The sequence below is a fragment of the Lissotriton vulgaris genome, chromosome 2_1 (assembly GCF_964263255.1).
Source record: "Lissotriton vulgaris chromosome 2_1, aLisVul1.2, whole genome shotgun sequence".
NCBI lineage: Eukaryota > Metazoa > Chordata > Amphibia > Caudata > Salamandridae > Lissotriton > Lissotriton vulgaris.
Window position 1 is genome coordinate 1,544,983,310 of NC_141687.1, and position 20,672 is coordinate 1,545,003,981.

The window sequence follows — 20,672 nt, forward strand, 5'->3', positions numbered from 1 at the left end:
GGTGTCACCTATCTTGTGACTACAAAGACTTCTTCCAAGACAAAAACAAAGAGCAAGCATCCGAGCCCAATACCAGATGGCGATCTATGCACAAGTATATGATCTATAGCTCATATGCCTCGGAAAAAAAAATATATATATATATATATATATACACACACATACATACACACATATATAGTGCATTTTTGTAAGGTATACTGCATGCAAACCTCTAGATGAGGAATTGATGTCAAACATTACGTAATCGGCAGACAGCAATTAGGAAAGAGGGGTAGCTCTAGAGTCGCTTTACCTGTTGAAGTTTTGAATATTCTTCAGATTGTTTAACTGTTAAGGAAATAACAGAATCCAAATCCTTGACATCCTGGATGTTCACCATCATGCAGGCACTCTGGAGAGAATGTTTAAAGGTATTTTTAAAAATCTGCCAACAGTGCTATTTCAAATGACATTTTGAAGCAATTATACTACCAGAACCCACCAAGAGCACCATAAATATACAGTAATGTTACATAAACAAACAAGCATTTGCAATGCAATAGGTCTCGCAGCATTAAAGTTTGAGTTATTGGCATTGTAAATGACAATGCTTTGCATTAATTTTTTTTTTAATTTGCAATTGGTATATAAACATTGTTTGTGAATGGCAGCGGGAGGCAGAGACAACTGCACACGAGAGAGACCGAGAGGGTGAACACGAGGGAGGGGGCAGATTGGTGCACACAGAGGGACGGAGACAGAGGGGTGTAGAGGAGCACACAGGAGGGCATAGGGAGGCACAGAGGTCACACGGTGGAGGGAGAGAGGAACGCACACAAGCAAGGATGAGAGGTGCAGCACGAGGGATGGGGCAGACAGAGGGACTTAGTATAAGTGCACACAGGAGGATACAGGAGAGTCCAGGAGGAGTGCATAGGGAGGCACAGAGGGCACACGGCCGGAGGCACAGAAGAATGCACACAAGAGAGGCGTCACACAGGCACGGGGAGCAGATTGGCACACACAGAGGGAAGGAGAGAGAGAGATTGAGCACATGGGGACAACCCAAGACAGGGGATGGCCCGCCGCGGGAGAGGAACCTGGGTGCACCCAATCCAACCAACGAGGATCAGAGAGGCAAGGCAGCAGTGGAACTCCCCTGCCCCCAGGGGGAGTGACTGCTCCAGCTGGAATATATTTTGGGGGTAGTGACGCAGCACTGCGGAGGGCTGGGGCCCGCCTCGACTGGGCGGGGAAGAAACCGGTCGCCAGATTCCTATGGCAGCACTGCTCCACCAGCCAAATAAGTGAGGTTGCCCCTGGTGAATACTCTTCCAGTCGGCGTTCCTTTAAGACCACTGGGAATCACTGCAGGCACGGAGTGTGCCATATCGGCAGATAGCACTTGTTTCCCCTGGGCGCCCCAGTGCGCAGTAGGCCATGCGGCAGGAGGGGAGTGGGCGCCATCAATGCTGTGGGGTGGCCTGCAGCTACAACAGTCAGACGGTGGCCAGTAGCTGGTCTAGTGTGCCCCAGATCCACTCAGCAGAGCCCGGAGAAGCAAAGAAGCCTCGGAACCCCTGAGGTAACACAGTGATTGTGCCCGCTGGGATGTCTCGGGGGTGTAGCAGCACGGCATTGTGGAGGCCTGGGGTCATACCCTAATTCAATAGAGCAGAGCCAGAACACTCACTTGGGGCAGCTGCGGGACTCTTGCGACAGCGCTGCACCGTCAGCCAAGTAAGGACATCTGCCCCTAATACGTAGCTATCTTTTTAGCCAGCACTCCTCTTGTAGGAAACAGTGAATCGCTGAGGACACTGAGCGGACTGTAGCAGCATATCTGACTGTGTTCAACTTGATGCCCCATCATGCTGGGAGCCGCGCAGCAGGAGCAGAAAGTGTAAACACGGTAGCGGGCGGCCAGCGCTCTTTACAACCAATCTCTTAAGTGCGCCGACAGTGATATCCCCAGCATAACGAGCCGACACATGTGGAGAGGCCCGCTGCTAATCCGACTCCCCCCCCCCCCGGTGCTTCTACTGTAAGGGCGGTTTGAAGGTGGGCACAAACCGCATCCAGGGGGGCCATTTCCTAACTTGCTCCAGGGCCCAGGACACACTGGCTACGCTGCTGACAATGCATGCAGTGACCCTTACACAGACATGTGATGCTGGTTGAAGCTATAGTGGTTAGCACTCCTTTCATGTCATGTCATGTCACCTCCAAGCGCCTTATGGATAAGGCAGTGGAAAAGAGGGCACAGGGGGAGAACACGAGGAAGCAACACAGGGAACTAAATGATGTAGCAGGGAGGGATTGGTAGTAGGTTGCTGACCAAAGGGGTCTGGTTGATAGGACGAAGAAGAAATGAGCCACAAATAAGACAAGTCCCAAAACGCAAAAGGGGGAAAAAAGGTGAAATGGAGTTAAGCAGACTGTCAAACCTGGACCAGGAAAACGTCATGGCAGCTGCACAAGCACGAAAAGAGGAACCTCGGGAAAGGTGAGGAAGGGAACAGACATCTAAGCATCACGAAACAGAAAGGTTGCTGAGAGATGGGGGCGAGAGCATATTATAAACAACCAGTTCTTTTAGAAAACATGTCTGGGGTGAGGGTGTCAATCACTGTCACACCTAGAAAGATTTTTTTAATTATGATATTGGCTGTATGTAACAGGCTGTCCACAGATGCACGTTGTATGAACACGTGCATTTTTGTTAAACCAGATCGAGGATGTGTGTGATTACCACGGTCCTCACCTGACCCTAGACTTTGGCAGAGGAATGTCTGTTCTCACGTTCTCTTTTGGTGCCCGAGTCAACGGGGTTCCAACATATTTCCACTCTGCCTTGCTGTAGTTCAGATTCATGTAATATTAAAAATATTGCATTATTTGGGTGTTCAGTTTTTTCTGCTCAGCTACCCCAACAGTGTTTCTTAGGTGGCTAGCATGAGTTAAAGGTATGCACCTTTTATTGCGGCAGTCTGTATCGGTTTGTATGCCTGTCTGCAAGCGAACGTTTTTTACATATATAAACATGTTTACATGTGTTTTTAGATTTGTAGCATGTTTTCAGAATAAGGCAAAACTTGTCGCACTAATTTACGCTCGATTGCTTTTTATAAAGTGGTTTGTGTTCTTTTCCGAGATAACTTAGAGATTATACCTTCTATCAATATACAAACATTTACATGCATACACATAATAGTTTTTTTTAAAGTATGAAACATGCGTGTGCCTTTTTATTGTGAATGATTCATTGTAAATAAAATGCATTTAAACTGGTTTCACCGTTCCTCCCACGTCCTTGTGGGAGGGGTAACCTCTTTTATGCTTGGATTGTACATGTAGTGAAGAGGCAGGAGAAGGCCTGGGCGTCTCCCCATGTTTGAGGGAATGCTGACAACTCTAGACAGTGACAGGCGAAGGCCCGAGAGGACTCGTGAAAGCGCCTCGAGTCCCGTCTTTCCAGAGTGCCCTGCCAGGGGCCCGGCCGGACGGCAGCCAGGTGATGGTGCTGCTCCTGATAAGCCCGCTGTACAGAAACCCGTATCTGGCTGAGCGGGTGTTTAGCTCATTAAACGAGGATGTCGAGGGGGCACCCGAGCCGCCCGCTTTCACATGGGGCTCGCAAGGGATGCCCCAGAGCTCTGGTTACTGCGCCCTGGAGGAGATGCCGCCGGGGACCGGAGGGTCACCTTTCATAGAAGTAGGGGGAGGGGGGAGGGATCGGGAGATGCAGGTGCGTTGCGTAAACTTCCCAAACTCCGTGCTGCCAAACGGTTTTCTCAAGCAGGATTACCCCCATGAGCAAAGCGCCTCTACCACTCTATGGATATCAGATAAAACTTTTGAACAAGGAAGTAGCGAAAACGAAACTTACCAGCTGCTCGGCTGTCTACAGACAAGCTCACGCGCGCGACCCAATCCGGCACTTAGCCTGTTCGAGCATGTAACGAAAAAAAATGACACCCGCTGCTCGCATTTCAACAGTTCCCGCAGAGCTCAGACACCTTATTATTATTATTATTATTAATCGGGTTTTGTAGAGCGCAAACAACCCAGAGGCCTCGTAGCGCTAAGTACCGTCATACTAAAAGAAAAGAAAGGATTAGATGAACAGGTGGGTTTTCAAATCCTTCCGGAATTTTAGGAGATGGGGTGCAGCGAGCCACCAAATCTGGTTAAATTTGGACTCAGACATTTGAGAGCCCCCGGGGCAGGGGCACTCACTCACAGCGTCCGTCCCACCTGCCTGCCTCGCTCGGCTGTTTCTCGCTCACGCACACGGAAAGAGATAAAAAACAAGTCAAAGCGAAACCTAGGAGGCGTGCGACGTGAGCTGTCTACGGTAGAAGCTCACGCGCGCGACGCAATCCCAAGGCGCATGACTTGGATTATATTTTTTTAATTCATAACGTAATGAAAGCTTATTACCGTCCAAGATAAACATTTAAAAGAGAATTTAGAAACAGTACTTACCAATGAGCACAAAGTGATCCCACTTTCGCGGGAATCTCTCGCAGCAGTCTAAAGCCACATAAGACTCACAGGTTTCTATTTCCGCCCACTTCACCGCCCACCCTATGCCAATTGGTTGAAAGAATCAATCTCTAATTTGATTCGCTTAACTTGTATCTTCCAATTCCGAAATTTCCCGGTTTCTACCTATCACGTGCTTCGATTCTGGTCTTGGCTCCTATCGATTGGTGGAACCAGTAACTCATGCTACGGACATTTTTGTGCTGTAACACTGCTGCCGCTGCGGGTCCCGACGATGAGAGAACCCTGAACCGCAACTCCTCCCGCTCCGCTCCACACCCCGCGGATGATTAGAGCAAGCATGGAACTGCACCACAGAGGAGCCGGCGCGCGCACCAGAGGAGCGGGGGCAAGGGAGCGAGAAGACACGCTGAGATGAGGTAGGAGATGTGTGTGTGTGTAAGTGCCGGGGGTTCTGTGTGTACGTGTGTGTATGCTGGGGGGGGGCGGGGGGGATCGTCTGTATGTGTGTGTATGGGCGGCGGGGGGCGGTGGGGGGGATGGGGGTTGGGCTGTATGTGTGTTGTGCATGTATTGTGAAAAGCCTGCCGGAATCGGAGCGCGTGTTCATGCGCGCGACCTGATCCGATTCCGGCAGGCTGCTGTGTGCGCGTAACAGACTCTTGTCCGCTCTGCCTAGTCCTTGAAAGCAAAAAGACCGAAACGATTGCAATAGTCTCGCTCTGCGACAGCAGGCCTTTGGCCTGCAATCGCAGGGCGAGACCTAAAAAGGGACGACGTACGATTTTGCCAACACAAACACCCTGTGTGCAAATACCTGTAATCTGCAAAGAAAAGTCACTTAACCTGTAAATCTAGTTCTTCTGCAGGGGAATCTTCATTATAGTCATAATCACTGATTTTTCCCACTCAGATTTAGTATCTTGGACCACTTTTAAAAAATGAATGGGTAAATGGCTATGGATTTGACTAGGTGTGTGAGTATCTCTATGGGTGTCTGACTCAGTGAGTGAGTGGATAGGTCAGTGGCTGTATTAGTGAGTGGGCGTATGAGTGTTGGTATGGGTCAGTGAGTGGATGTGCGTGTGTAGATCTATGAATCAGTGAGTGGGTGTTTAAGTACTGGTATGGGTCTGTGACTGGTGGAGTGGGTGTATGAAAGGTTCTATGGGGTGTGAGTGGGTGCATCAGTGATTCTGTGGATGATGTCATGAGTGATGTCATTTAAGATGTCATGAGTGATGTCATTTGAGATGTCATCAGTGATGTCACTGACCATGTCATGAGTGATGTAATATGTGAGGGCATAAGCAGTGCATTGCATACAAACTACATGTCCCAACATGACGATATGTGATCATTAATTTTGTTTACTACTAAAATTACTATTGTAAAGGCTAATAGCTCATCATAATAAAAATATAGTCATTGAATGTGACCCTTATAAATGGACCAACACACCTCAGTTACAATACACGACTATACAATACTAGTCCGCATAACATTGCATATTAGGTCGAATGCTCAATATTAATCGCTAACATGTGAGAATTGAGTTTGTAATTTACAAATTGTTGGACTTGACCCTTTTTGCAGCGTCATCCCTGAAGATTTTTGCCTGGCTCCTGTATTTTTCCTGACCTGTTGGTGGTTTCCTGACTCTGGGCACTTTTTCACTGCTAATCAGTGCTAAAGTGCATATGCTCGCTATTGTAAATTGTTGTAATGGATTATGATTCGATGATTGGCTATTTTGATGTACTTGTCAGACCCTAGTACAGTGCACCATGTGTGCCCAGGGCCTGTAAATCAAATGCTGCTGGTGGGCTTGCAGCACTGATTATGCCACCCACAGGAGCAGCTTGTAAAATGTGGCTCAGGCCTGCCATTGCAGAGCCTGCGTGCAGTCTGGGACTGCCATGTTGTGCACATGCTTGCCAGTCCTTAAACCTTCCCTTTTCTACATATTAGTCATCCCTAAGGTAGGTCCAAGGTACCCCCATGGGCAGGGTGCATTGTATGTGAAAGGTAGGCCATGCCCTCATGTGTGTGGCATGTCCTGATAGTGAATCACAGCCAATTTCGTTTTCACTATTGCAAGGCTACCTGTTCCCATAGGCCAGAATGGGCAGTTTGATTATAACATTCAATAATACTAATCTGGGAACAAGATAGAAATTCGGGTATAGTATACCTGAACTCGAGATGTTAAAATACATTGTTTAGTGAGGGTGATTTTTACATTCTGTGTTTGAAAATACCACTTTTAGAAAGTAGGTATTTTCTTGCCTAACCATCCAGCATGTCTCTGCTAGGTTTGTGTATTCCATGTCTGGTTTGTGAGTGACAGGGGGCTGGAGAGGGCCCTGGCTTCAGCAGTCTGATGGGTCAGGGCTGGGCTGAATAGGACCTGCATTGAATAGAGAGTAGGGGGAGGAGATTTCATTTCACTGCCCTGAGCCCTCATAGAATAGAGAGTAGGGGGCGGAGATTTCCATTCACTAACCTTATCCCTCATAGAACAGAGAGTAGGGGGGAGGAGATTTCCTTTCAGCTACCTAGGCCAGGTCTGCTCTCAAACAATGCTGTCTCCACCTCCTGCCAGGAAGCTGCACCCAGGAAGACAGAACTAGTTTTGACTAGGTACAGACACTCTCTGCCTTCAGAGAAAAAAGGATTTAGCAGTATAAATATTTGGGCCCACCCCCCAGAACTTTAGATCACTTCTGGGAATCAAGACGAACCTTTGCCAAGGAGAAGGACCAAGGAAGCTAAAGGAGGAGACTGCCTCTGCGATAGTGACTGTTTAGGGTTGGCCTGCAGTGGTCACTTTATTGCCAAGGAAAGGAGAAAAGGAATGTTGTGTGTACTTTAATCATCATGAGCAAGATCTCCTAGGGCTTGAAGTTGAGTTTGCCTCCTGTTCTGAAGTCTCAGGTCCACAAAGACTTCACCAACAGCTCCCCCTGAATTTCCCTGCAGTGAGGTGCTTGCTGTTGTTTGGGCCCTCTGAGAGACTGCGGGTCGCTGGGAGCTGGAAGCGCGACGCAATGAGAAGCGTGTCGCCGCCACAGCAGTTGCAGTCACATTGCCGAAGCGTGCCACTGCCGCAGCTGTTCACCATCGCTACGCAGACTAACCGTGTCGCATCACCAGAGAAGTGTTCCGTCGCCGCAGAGGTCGTATCACCGGAGAAGTGTGTCGCAGGGCCTGTCGCAGCTGCACCATCAGGATTCAAGCAAACCGGGCCGAAGACGGCTGTAATGCCAGAAACCGGTCCCCGGGAGCTTGTTTCCTTCCCAGTGTAAGAATTGGCTTTTGTAGTTTGGTTTGCCCTGTTCCCATCATGCACTGGGACAGGAACAGACTAATTTGCATACAGCCAGGTTCTGAAACTGGGATGGTGCAGTGAGCTAAAAAACGGTGTTGGATCTAGCCCTGATCTCTTGACTGGGTGAGAGCTTTCTGCTTAATTCAGAGACTCTGTCCCTCACCACCCCATGTTGTAAATATTTTTGTCCACCCTAAGCGTGGAAGGGTATTCTCAGATGTGAGACCCTTGCTCATTGCACCATCAGGATTCAAGCAAACCGGGCCGAAGACGGCTGTAATGCCAGAAACCGGTCCCCGGGAGCTTGTTTCCTTCCCAGTGTAAGAATTGGCTTTTGTAGTTTGGTTTGCCCTGTTCCCATCATGCACTGGGACAGGAACAGACTAATTTGCATACAGCCAGGTTCTGAAACTGGGATGGTGCAGTGAGCTAAAAAACGGTGTGGGATCTAGCCCTGATCTCTTGACTGGGTGAGAGCTTTCTGCTTAATTCAGAGACTCTGTCCCTCACCACCCCTTGTTGTAAATATTTTTGTCCACCCTAAGCGTGGAAGGGTATTCTCAGATGTGAGACCCTTGCTCATTGCACCATCAGGATTCAAGCAAACCGGGCCGAAGACGGCTGTAATGCCAGAAACCGGTCCCCGGGAGCTTGTTTCCTTCCCAGTGTAAGAATTGGCTTTTGTAGTTTGGTTTGCCCTGTTCCCATCATGCACTGGGACAGGAACAGACTAATTTGCATACAGCCAGGTTCTGAAACTGGGATGGTGCAGTGAGCTAAAAAACGGTGTTGGATCTAGCCCTGATCTCTTGACTGGGTGAGAGCTTTCTGCTTAATTCAGAGACTCTGTCCCTCACCACCCCTTGTTGTAAATATTTTTGTCCACCCTAAGCGTGGAAGGGTATTCTCAGATGTGAGACCCTTGCTCATTGCACCATCAGGATTCAAGCAAACCGGGCCGAAGACGGCTGTAATGCCAGAAACCGGTCCCCGGGAGCTTGTTTCCTTCCCAGTGTAAGAATTGGCTTTTGTAGTTTGGTTTGCCCTGTTCCCATCATGCACTGGGACAGGAACAGACTAATTTGCATACAGCCAGGTTCTGAAACTGGGATGGTGCAGTGAGCTAAAAAACGGTGTTGGATCTAGCCCTGATCTCTTGACTGGGTGAGAGCTTTCTGCTTAATTCAGAGACTCTGTCCCTCACCACCCCTTGTTGTAAATATTTTTGTCCACCCTAAGCGTGGAAGGGTATTCTCAGATGTGAGACCCTTGCTCATTGCACCATCAGGATTCAAGCAAACCGGGCCGAAGACGGCTGTAATGCCAGAAACCGGTCCCCGGGAGCTTGTTTCCTTCCCAGTGTAAGAATTGGCTTTTGTAGTTTGGTTTGCCCTGTTCCCATCATGCACTGGGACAGGAACAGACTAATTTGCATACAGCCAGGTTCTGAAACTGGGATGGTGCAGTGAGCTAAAAAACGGTGTTGGATCTAGCCCTGATCTCTTGACTGGGTGAGAGCTTTCTGCTTAATTCAGAGACTCTGTCCCTCACCACCCCTTGTTGTAAATATTTTTGTCCACCCTAAGCGTGGAAGGGTATTCTCAGATGTGAGACCCTTGCTCATTGCACCATCAGGATTCAAGCAAACCGGGCCGAAGACGGCTGTAATGCCAGAAACCGGTCCCCGGGAGCTTGTTTCCTTCCCAGTGTAAGAATTGGCTTTTGTAGTTTGGTTTGCCCTGTTCCCATCATGCACTGGGACAGGAACAGACTAATTTGCATACAGCCAGGTTCTGAAACTGGGATGGTGCAGTGAGCTAAAAAACGGTGTTGGATCTAGCCCTGATCTCTTGACTGGGTGAGAGCTTTCTGCTTAATTCAGAGACTCTGTCCCTCACCACCCCTTGTTGTAAATATTTTTGTCCACCCTAAGCGTGGAAGGGTATTCTCAGATGTGAGACCCTTGCTCATTGCACCATCAGGATTCAAGCAAACCGGGCCGAAGACGGCTGTAATGCCAGAAACCGGTCCCCGGGAGCTTGTTTCCTTCCCAGTGTAAGAATTGGCTTTTGTAGTTTGGTTTGCCCTGTTCCCATCATGCACTGGGACAGGAACAGACTAATTTGCATACAGCCAGGTTCTGAAACTGGGATGGTGCAGTGAGCTAAAAAAACGGTGTTGGATCTAGCCCTGATCTCTTGACTGGGTGAGAGCTTTCTGCTTAATTCAGAGACTCTGTCCCTCACCACCCCTTGTTGTAAATATATGCAATGAGAAGCGTGTCGCCGCCACAGCAGTTGCAGTCACATTGCCGAAGCGTGCCACTGCCGCAGCTGTTCACCATCGCTACGCAGACTAACCGTGTCGCATCACCAGAGAAGTGTTCCGTCGCCGCAGAGGTCGTATCACCGGAGAAGTGTGTCGCAGGGCCTGTCGCAGCTCCAAAGTTCATCTATTTCGCCGCACGGCCGCCGGGTGTGCACACATCGCATCCACGTCGTCGCATTGCAGCAAAGACACCATTTTGACGCATCGCACCCGATCGTCACATCATGTAGAGGCGCCATCTTGTCACATCGTAACCAAAACGCAGTAAGAAACCGACGCATCACCTCCTCTCCGGTAAGGAACAGACGCATCACCTCCCCTGGGCTGCAGTAAGGAACCGACACATCACCTCCCCCGAAGCAAGGAACTGACGCATCACCTTCCCTGCGACCCTTTTGTTTGTTTTGAGTGACGCATCCAAGGTACTTTGAGAGTAAAGTGGCATTTACCATCTACATTAAACTAAGCTATTTCTCCATTTTAAAGTCCTATTTTTGATTACTGTATTGTGGATTTTTGTCGTTTGGTCTTGTGTTAAGTCTAATAAAGATTACTTATTTTTCTAAACTGGTCTGGTGTCCATTTGTAGTGTTTTCACTGTATTACTGTATGTGTTCACAAATGCTTTACACACTGCCTCTGAGATAAGCCTGCCTGCTCGTGACAGCCCCTTACTCTGACTAGAAGCAAGGGCCCCTACTTGGTCAAAGGTGCAAACCATTGCCAACAATAGACCCCCATTTCTAACACAAATCAACTGTGAGAAATGCCTGATGTAGGAAAAAAATATTAAAAAATAAATATATATTTCAAAGGAAGATGTCTTAACACCTCTTAATTGATATCTAGAAGAAGAAAACTGGAGGAGGAGTTAAGATGTATATTACTTAGGAACATCAGTAACTTCTAACGTGATTAGTACCCTACATATAAATCATGTCTATCCAAAGCTATAGCACAAAGCGGAGAAATGGGTAAGTTATACAAGCCTCAGGGACGAAAACTCTTCTTACACCTACGAAATGTCTACAGGCATAAATAATTCCCACTCTACTTCATTATATAGAATATCTCCATCATCAAATGTTTTCATTTTTAGATAAAACAGAAGGGAGAATATTCCATTTATTTGGTTCTTCAAAACAGTTGACCCCAGACCAAGCAGTGACACTTGAATTTGGACTAATTAGTGCTCATGTGAGAGGGCTTATTGCCATCATAAGATGGGAAAGCCGGATTTTACTTGCTAGATCAGGCACCTTAAGAGAATCAGTAACACTTAAATAGAGTATACTTGCAGAACCCAAAGGTTTTTTTTTTTTAATTCAATTGGCACACAAAATCTTATCCATCCTCCTAAAAGAAATAGAAGATTGGAATTTGGTTAACTAAATGAACATTTTAGATGATTACATTTTAAATGTTAGCTATATTCTGGGCATTAAGCACTAAACTAATTTAATATCTTATGAATGTTTTATTCATTCTGCATATTGAGTACACCCCTGCTATTTTTAACATTTTTATCGGCATAGAAGATTGGAGGTTTTTTTTTCTCCAAGAAAGGAAGGTTTAGCGGTTAAATTAATTCTTGGACGTTGAGAACGTTTGCCCTCTAAAGAATGTCTTTGTAGTTTATGTCACTTGACTGCCCATGAGATTAACAATGTTTCATTTGTATGTTTGGAACTGTCTGACCCTTCAGTAACATTTTTAGGGCAACTATTTCCTAAATACAAAGTCAAAACTTATCAAGAATTTCTCCCTCCAATTATGTTTCAATCTGACCCCTCCTTCTACTATGGTCTTTTTTTTTAATGTTTTTTACTGCTTCTCTATTGTTTTACATTATATTATTCATGATAAGATATGCAATTTAATCCCTGCATTTTTTCTGATTGCTTTTAATTGATGATGTAAAGCTTTCCTCAAGCTGAGGGCTAAAACATTTTAAATAAATAAATAGAATACTAAAGATTTTCTGTAACAAATCACTTTTTTTGTTAATAGGCAGAGAACAGTTTTTAATGTTAAAATAAACACACTTTGCGGAAGAATCAGCATTTAATCAAGTTAAAAGGGGGGGGGCGTGGTACCGGCCGAACATGGCGGATGTGAGCTTAGATTGCTCCGTCCACCACCCTGATAATAAGCACAGAGCAGAGCAACAGAGCCACTGCCTGAAATCTTTCGGCAAATCTTGCACAATGGCCCGCCAGGGAACAGAAGGAGGGGAAAGGAAGAGGAAACTGAAATTCAGTCAGAAGGAACTGCAGGTCCTTGTGGAGGAAGTAGTGAAGCAGCACACAAAGCTGTTTGGAAAGCAGTCCCTGCAAGTTGCAGAGTCTGAAAAAAGAAAAATCTGGATAGGAATCCGGTCTCAGGTGAATGCCATTGGAGTGACCCCCTGGGACATTGATGTGCTCAAGAAGTGGTGGTATGATATCAGGATTATTACTCAATCCTGCAATCCCCGGGTCCACGGAGTCCCCACCTCCAAACCGGGAATTCATGTCAGCATACAGACGGTGTGTAGCTGAAAATACGGCCTGGCGGGGGTCCTGATCGGAGCTGTCGCGGATGGATCTTGGCGAGGCCTGCAGCCGGAAAGAAACCACGGCCCACAGTGAAGGTGGGGTCCGAGTAATCTGCTAGCGCGAGGGGAGGCCGCGAGAACTGATTCCCGGTGTCCACGACCTGAGGCCCACGACGCCCACAACTGCGGAGTAAGTGACACCCCCCCACCTTCTCTACAGGCGTACCACACAACAGCAGGGACACGAGAAGAGCAAACGCTCCTACTGGAGGGTCTGGCGCCTCATAATACCCCCGGGAGGCGAGCCTGCAACGCACTAAATAGCGGTGGAGCTAGTATTGCCATGGAGACCTGCCTGGAGCGCTAAATACAGGCGGTGAAGTGCGGGCCAGCACTAGCCCAGTAGATTACCTAACACGCACAGAGAAGGAGCCCTTCCTCCCCCCTAGGCGAGACATGACAAGCGGGACCACCATTGCAATAGACGCCAGCACTGCGGGGCACAAAATGGCGGCGTGCTAGCAGAAGAAGGAGGCCGGGTCTGGGGGGCAGGAGACACCATCCCAGGTGGACTGGCGAGCCACCCCACTGAGTGCGACTACAGAGGGAGCACAAACACAGCACAAGAGTGCAACCTACCAGCACCATAAATGTGCAGTGGGGTACAACGTACAAGGGGGTCAGAGTGATCTTGGCAGCGCGCAGGAAAAGCACGCCAGCCCCTTACCCTGTGGAGTGGAATGCGCAGATAGAGCGACTGCGGCGGACCGCACCTGGGCATCAATCGAGAGGCGTCGGAAACGACGAGGGGTGCGTACTGGCGCCTGCGGCCTGGGAGGTGGATGTCGCACGTCGCGAACACTCCCTTGGGCCTGTAGCGAACACCCCCTAAAGCCCTGGAGAAGTAGGAGAGAGGAACGCCATCAGCTATTGAGGGGAGCAGCTCATTAGACACGGGCGCAGCCCGAAAACAGTCGCGAAGAATTACCATGGGACGCAACAGAACCAGGCAGCCGGACCCCGTGGTGGGCACTACAATGCAGTATTCCGGATCGGAGGATCCCATAGCCTCATCTAATAATGACGTCATACCACCAACAGGGGTGGGCTCCCAAGAGGCCAAACTGGACTTAATACTTTTCGAAATCAGAGCCTCAAGAGAGGCGCTAGAAGCACGCATGGACACAATGTCCACAGAACTGTCCCTAGTGCAGGCGGACCATAACAAACTGGCAGAGAAAGTAACCGAGCACAAATTGGCGCTTGATGGTTTGATACCACAGCAGACAGAACATTCCACACGGCTGGAGAATCTGGAGCGCCAACTTAAGGGATTAAGGGACAGAGTGGACGATGCGGAAGGGCGCCCATGCCGCAATAATGTCCGCATCCTGGGCATTCCGGAACGCAGCGAGGGGACCAACCCCACCAAGTTTATGGAAGACTGGCTCAAAAACGTGGTGGCACCAACAGGCCTTACCCCACTCTACAGTGTGAAACGAGCGCACAGAGTGCCTCCGCGCCCGCCCAGACCGGGGGCGCTCCCACGTCCCTGGATTGCACGCCTACTCCATTACAAGGATAGGGATACGATCCTCAAGGCTGCTAGAGAAAATGCCCCGGCGAAATATGAAAATAGGACAGTATCACTATACCCGGATTTCACCCCAGCGGTCCAGAAAACCAGATCGACCTTCATGAGAGTGAAACAAGCACTACAAGATCGCAACCTAAAGTATGCTCTCTCTTCCCGGCGCGCCTAAAAATTATGCATGGACAAAAAACGTATTTCTTCGACACCCCGGAGGAAGCGTCAGAATGGATGGAGATAACACTCACGCCGAATGCCTCCCAGGATCCCCTGGCGGAGTCACAAGGAGATCACCCCTCTGACCGGATGGAACTGCACACAAACCAGGCGGGACACGCTCATGACACAACTATCACGGACCCGACTCGGATGCCGACTGCGGCAGAGACAGGCGTGGGACCCGCGCCTCTTACAACAACGGCCTTGGCAGCCCACAATGCCCAGGAATAACCAGGCACGGATCATCAGTCTGGCACACACACGGAAGTTTCGGACTCAGACACTAGCTTGCAACTGTTTCCGCGCATCACTGCGCGAATGGCGAAAGAATTTTGAATGCCAGTGTTGAAGATACTAATTGGTAACGTATGTAAATGTATATTTTGATTAAGAAGAGGTGGGTACAAGTGGATGGGGGTTCCTTGTTATAACAGGGTGAGCCCCAGGAACTCTAAGTGAACATTTCTCGGGTGAGCGCAACCGGACCCACCCCCCGCTAGGCGAAGGCACAGTTGCGCTTAATTGTTCTGCCCACGTTGGGTAACAGATGTTTGGTCCTCCGCTGGTTCCGGGGGAGGACCTTAAGGTTGGGAAGTTTAGAAGAGGTAAAGCACTCGGATCAAAACTCATTATGAGTCACACACTAGTTGCACTGGGTATAACATTTGCTGTATATCCTCCTCACTATGACAACGCCTAACACGTATACACTCTGCACCTGGAATGTGCGAGGGATGGGATCGATGCACAAAAGGCACAGAATCCTGGCACAATTGAATAGAAGGAAGTTCACTATAGCCTATCTGCAGGAAACCCATCTAAGCGGGACGGAAGGCTCCAAATTGCATAAAAAATGGAAGGGTCAATTATTTGCCACTGCCTACTCAGCCTTCTCCAGGGGGGCGGCTATTTATTTATTTTTATTTATTTATTTTTATTTGTTTACATTTGTAATGCGCACAGCTACCCAACAAATGGTTTCCGGGCGCGGCTATATGGATAAGAAATTCCGTCCCTTTTAAATCAACAGAACAGCAGGTGGACAAAGAGGGAAGATATGTATTTGTCCGTGGGATATTAGATGGTTCCCCGGTAGTACTGGGATGCATCTACGCCCCCAATACGGACCAATCGAAGTTCCTCAACACCCTTAGTGGAGTACTGTCAGACTGGTCTGAGTGCGGTTGGATCATAGGAGGGGACTACAATGCGGTCTTGGATATCTCCCTGGATAGGTCCCATCCCCCACTACACTCAGCCGATAGCAGAAAACAAGCAGAGGCGCTAGTACACTGGGCAGAGTGCTGGGACATGTCAGACGTGTGGAGAATCAAACACACAGAACATAGGGAGCACACCTTTTATTCTCCACCGCACAATTTGCATACCAGAATAGATCGTTTTTTTTGCTCTAACACATTACTAGTGTCTATTACCTCTGCTCTCCATATGGGAAAGACACTATCTGACCATAACCCAGTGGAACTAACAATGCAATGGGGGAGGGTCCCAACCCCGATTCCAACTTGGCGGTTGCAGCCGGGAGTACTTGAGGACCCGCTCTTCAGGTTAACAATATCGGAAGCCATAGTTGGGTTCTTTCGCGAGAACGCAGGTACAGCTAGTTCCAGACAAATAGAATGGGACGCCTTCAAGACGACCATACGGGGGCGGCAATGGGCACAAAAGTAGGCATCAAACAGACTGTGGTGAAGAAGCGTACGGACGTGGAGGGTAGTCTGGCGATACTAGAAAGTGAGGCCGAGGACACAAACGACCAACTTACACAACTCCAGGAAGCACATATACAGCACGCTGAGCTACTTGAGGAGCTACGGGTCATTGACTACAGGGAATACACGGCTAGACAACACACTCAGGCTGACAGATCGGGGCCATTACTAGCGCGAATGGTGAGTAATACACCTATAGGCACCCCTATAATAGAATTTCGGGATCAACATGGAGAAACGGTAGGGACACAAATAGGCATCAATACCAGCTTTAAGGACTACTACACGCACCTCTATGAACCGCACCCGCCGATGACAGACATGACCTTTGAGTCCTTTATGGAAGACCTGCCCATCCCACAGCTCAAACCTGAGCAACGGGACGATCTAGCGCGCCCTATCACGACTGTGGAAATCAGACAGGCAATTAAAGCTTTGCCAAGGAATAAAACCCCTGGCACTGACGGCCTGCCAGCCGAATTCTATGTGGTGTATATTGATTTACTAGCTCCGCAGCTGCATCTCCTATACCGGGAGTCAATGGAGTCTGGTGCCCTACCGCCCACGACCCTGCAGGCACTGATAGTCTCCCTTCTAAAACCTGGTGGAGACGGACTGCAGATGGCGAATTACAGCCCGCTGTCACTTTTAAATACGGCCTACAAAATACTTAGCAAGATCTTAGCGACAAGACTGAATCAATATATCCCAGCGCTCATACATGCAGACCAATGTGGCTTCGTGCCCGGACGAAGCACAGCGCTCAACCTCCGGAGGCTGAGCCAGATAATGCTGCACGAAGATGCCAGGGGTGGGACGGAGGGCTGCATCTCCCTGGACTTAAAGCAGGCATTTGACTCCTTAAGATGGGACTAGGGGCCGGATGTAGGTCGGTCGGTAACGGCCGAAAATCGGTATTTTCGGCTGTTACCGACCGAGATTCACAAAATGGTATGTAGGGCCACATATTTTACAGATTCGGTAAATTTACCGATCGGTAAATGAACCGAATCTGTAAAATACCGAATCGGTATTTTTACCGATTCGGTAACAATGAGATGTAGGTGGGACTCTTCTGAGTCCCACAAGCCTTACAGAATCGGTATTTTACCATGAAATCCAACTTCATGGTAAAATACCGATTCCGGTGTGCATGCACATGTGTGCATGCACACCTGTGCCATATGACAGGCAGACCTGCCCTTAGGGCAGGTATGCCTGCCACATGGCCCCCGAATCTTTTTTGGGGGTGCTAGAGGGTGTCAAAGTGACACCCCCTGCACCCTTGCCAAAATCGGTATTTACCGATTCGGTAAATACCGACCGGTAATGCCCCATTCATTCCTATGGGCTTCAAAGCCCATAGGAATGAATGGGGCATTACCGGTCGGTATTTACCGAATCGGTAAATACAGATATTTACCGATTCGGTAAAAGGAACATCTGGATGTTCCTACATATCCACCCCTTAGATTTACCGATTTTTAATTACCGAATCGGTAGAATTCGGTAATTAAAAATCGGTAAATCTATTTTACCTACATCTGGGCATATATGTTTGAGGCTCTGGCGCAGTTCGGCATACCGCCTGAATATCTGGCATGGGTGAATCTATTATTTCTGCATCCGACGGCGCGTGTTCGCACCAACAAATGCATATCGGGACAGTTCATGATAGCTAGAGGCACGCGGCAGGCTGCCCATTGTCGCCCCTGATCTTTATAATGGTCATGGAGCCTATACTACACAAACTCAGAGTCCTAGCCACGCCACAGGGAGTATTGCGCAACCTCGTGCCACAAATAGTCTCGGCCTACGCCGATGATATAATATTATATATTAGGGACATGTCAGACTCCTATCCCTGAAATATTTGAAACTTTCCGGACAATATCGGGACTCGTCAAAAATGAATCTAAATCATATGGCTACTGCTTTGGAGACGCTGCACGTGCTACCCAATTACAATTTCCCCCACATAGGTTCCAGATGGCGCCATCAACATTTAAATATTTGGGGATCCAAATTTACTGTGACACACAAGACCTACTAGACGGTAAACTAGGAAAAGCGCTTACAGCCCTTAAATCGCAAATAACATTTTGGACTACTCTGCCATTGTCAATACGGGGAAGGGTGGCAATCTCCAAGATGGTGGTCCTACCCCGCCTGATATATTTCTTTACAAACCTCCCACTCCTCATCCCGATGAGCACCTTTAAATTGCTAAACACACTGCTGACGGAACTAATATGGGGGCTGGGTAGAAGACGCCATGGCTGCATATAGCTACGCCTGCCAACTCCAATGGCTGGCCTACTGGCTGGCTGGCCGCAATCTCCATGAGATAGACATGACCATGACAGATAGGGATCGCGGCAGCATACACCACCAAACACCACAGTACCCAGATCGACGCCACACCTCCTACAACTCGCTATAAGATGCTGGAAGAGAGCTATTAAATACACAGGGGTGACGACCCCTCATGCGCCCACAATACCCTTACTAGGACTTCCCCTGGGGACAGGTGCACTGACAGAGCATGCACTCCAACTGTGGCATGATTCTGGCGTTACGCAAATAGGCGACTTCTTTGCGGACGGCAACATTATGACACACGAGGACTTCGCACAAACGCACCAGACCCCTAGAGCCTTGTTTTTAATACTTGAGCGAGTGACACATTACATTACAATGACTTGGTCGGGGGACGGAACAGAACCACCTACGAACCCACTACTCACCATGCAATATTTAATGGGAACCGGCAGCCACTTAACAAAATGGTTAACGTATGGCATACAAACTAGCAGGGCGACCTCCCTATAATCCGCACGGGAGCGTTGGGAACAAGATATAGGGCGGGCGCTCAGGGATAAGGAATGGGAAAAGATACTGAAATTCCCTAAAAAGGTGTTGCGCAACCCTAAATTTAAATTTATCCAATTAATGATTCTGCACAGAGCTTACCTTACCCCCCACCGACTGCACATTATGTTCCCTAGTATAGCGGACACATGCCCCCGCTGTATGGATGAGGACGCTGGCCTTATGCACATGCTGTGGGACTGCCCTCGGTTAGGTCTTTACTGGTGAACAATTCATGAGGCGCTAACAGCGATAGCTCCCGCAAGACCTTACTCCTTTCTGGTTTACTGTATCCTAGGACTGGGCCCCACTGAAAGGAAGAAAAGCACCACCACACGTTTTAAAGATCTGGCCCTACTTTTGGCTAAAATAACGATAACGATGAGATGGAAATCCGCTAGACCCCCTAACCCCGGTGACTTGCATGGGGAGGTGATACAATGGGGGAAAGCAGAAGGAGCCGAACTGCAAAGGGAGGAGCGTAGAGGTCTCTGTTAAACGCACATCTCAATGGAATGGCAGGCTATACTCATAGAATTTGAAACATATGACATTGCTGCAGCGGAATAGGCAATGGTGGTTAGTATGTTGGCTATGGCGAATAACGAATAACAAATGCGAATCTTGGGCCCACGGCCCCCCTCACCCCTCTCCTTTCCTCCCCCCTCCCCCACTTACTCCCCTTCCCCTCCCCTCTCTCTCCCCCCTCTCCTCCAACCCCCGCCCCCCCCTTCTGATTGAAGTGGTTGCACACTGTAGGGTGCAGTAGTTGTTAACTACGGAAGTTATTAACACTGGCGAACGAGGTGTTGAAAGTAGGAGGAACAAGAGATATCACTGTAATGTATAGAATTGACCCAGTACAATGAGTAATAAGCGGATGATCTGATTAAAAGTGCGAGGGGAGCATGGAGCCCCTAGCTGCCAGAGTGCGCCAGGATGCGCTGATACGGGGCTTTCAATGGACTGCCACCCTGTCAGACAAAATAGCCCTATATGCGGATGATGTCCTCTTTTTCCTTACCGACTTGCAGCGCTCGGGCCCACGTGTCCTGGAGGTGATGCAACACTTTGGGGAGGCCTCGGGCCTGTATCTGAACCTTCATAAATCCACATTGTGGGTGCTAGGAGGGGGCGCCTTGGCGGACCCCTGGGCCTCAGGGCTGCAGGTGGCTACGACCGGGCTGAAATATCTCGGCGTCTTTCTCTCGGCCTCGGCGGACACTGCTTGGGACCACAATCTCATACCAGTCTGGGAGAGGGTACAGTCGGACGTTAAGACTTGGTCTCGGATGCCCCTATCCATCTTTGGCCGCTCTGCTATTTTTAAGATGGTGGCGCTACCACGCCTATTGTACCAGTTACAGAACCACCCATATCCTGTCCCACCTCAGTGGTTTCGACAGGTCAACTCTCTGCTGGGCCGCTTCCTGTGGGCCGGAGGTGCCGCCAGGGTTGCGCTACGTATGTGCTTTTTGTCCACTTACTGTGGGGGCTTGGCCACGTCGGATCTGCAGTCCTACTATCAAGCCGCGCACCTCCTCATTCTGAACGACTGGTGGTATGGCAATG

General features: G+C 48.9%; 1 protein-coding gene across 1 annotated transcript in view; it reads right to left on the bottom strand.

Moving 5' to 3' along the window:
• The window catches only part of CEP70 (centrosomal protein 70), a 541,458-nt gene that overhangs the window by 231,299 nt on the left and 289,487 nt on the right, over positions 1 to 20,672 (bottom strand). The window contains exon 13 of the mRNA XM_086957416.1: positions 296 to 394. Within this exon, the coding sequence (XP_086813542.1) occupies positions 296 to 394 (99 nt within the window). The remainder of the gene's footprint in view (positions 1 to 295; positions 395 to 20,672) is intronic.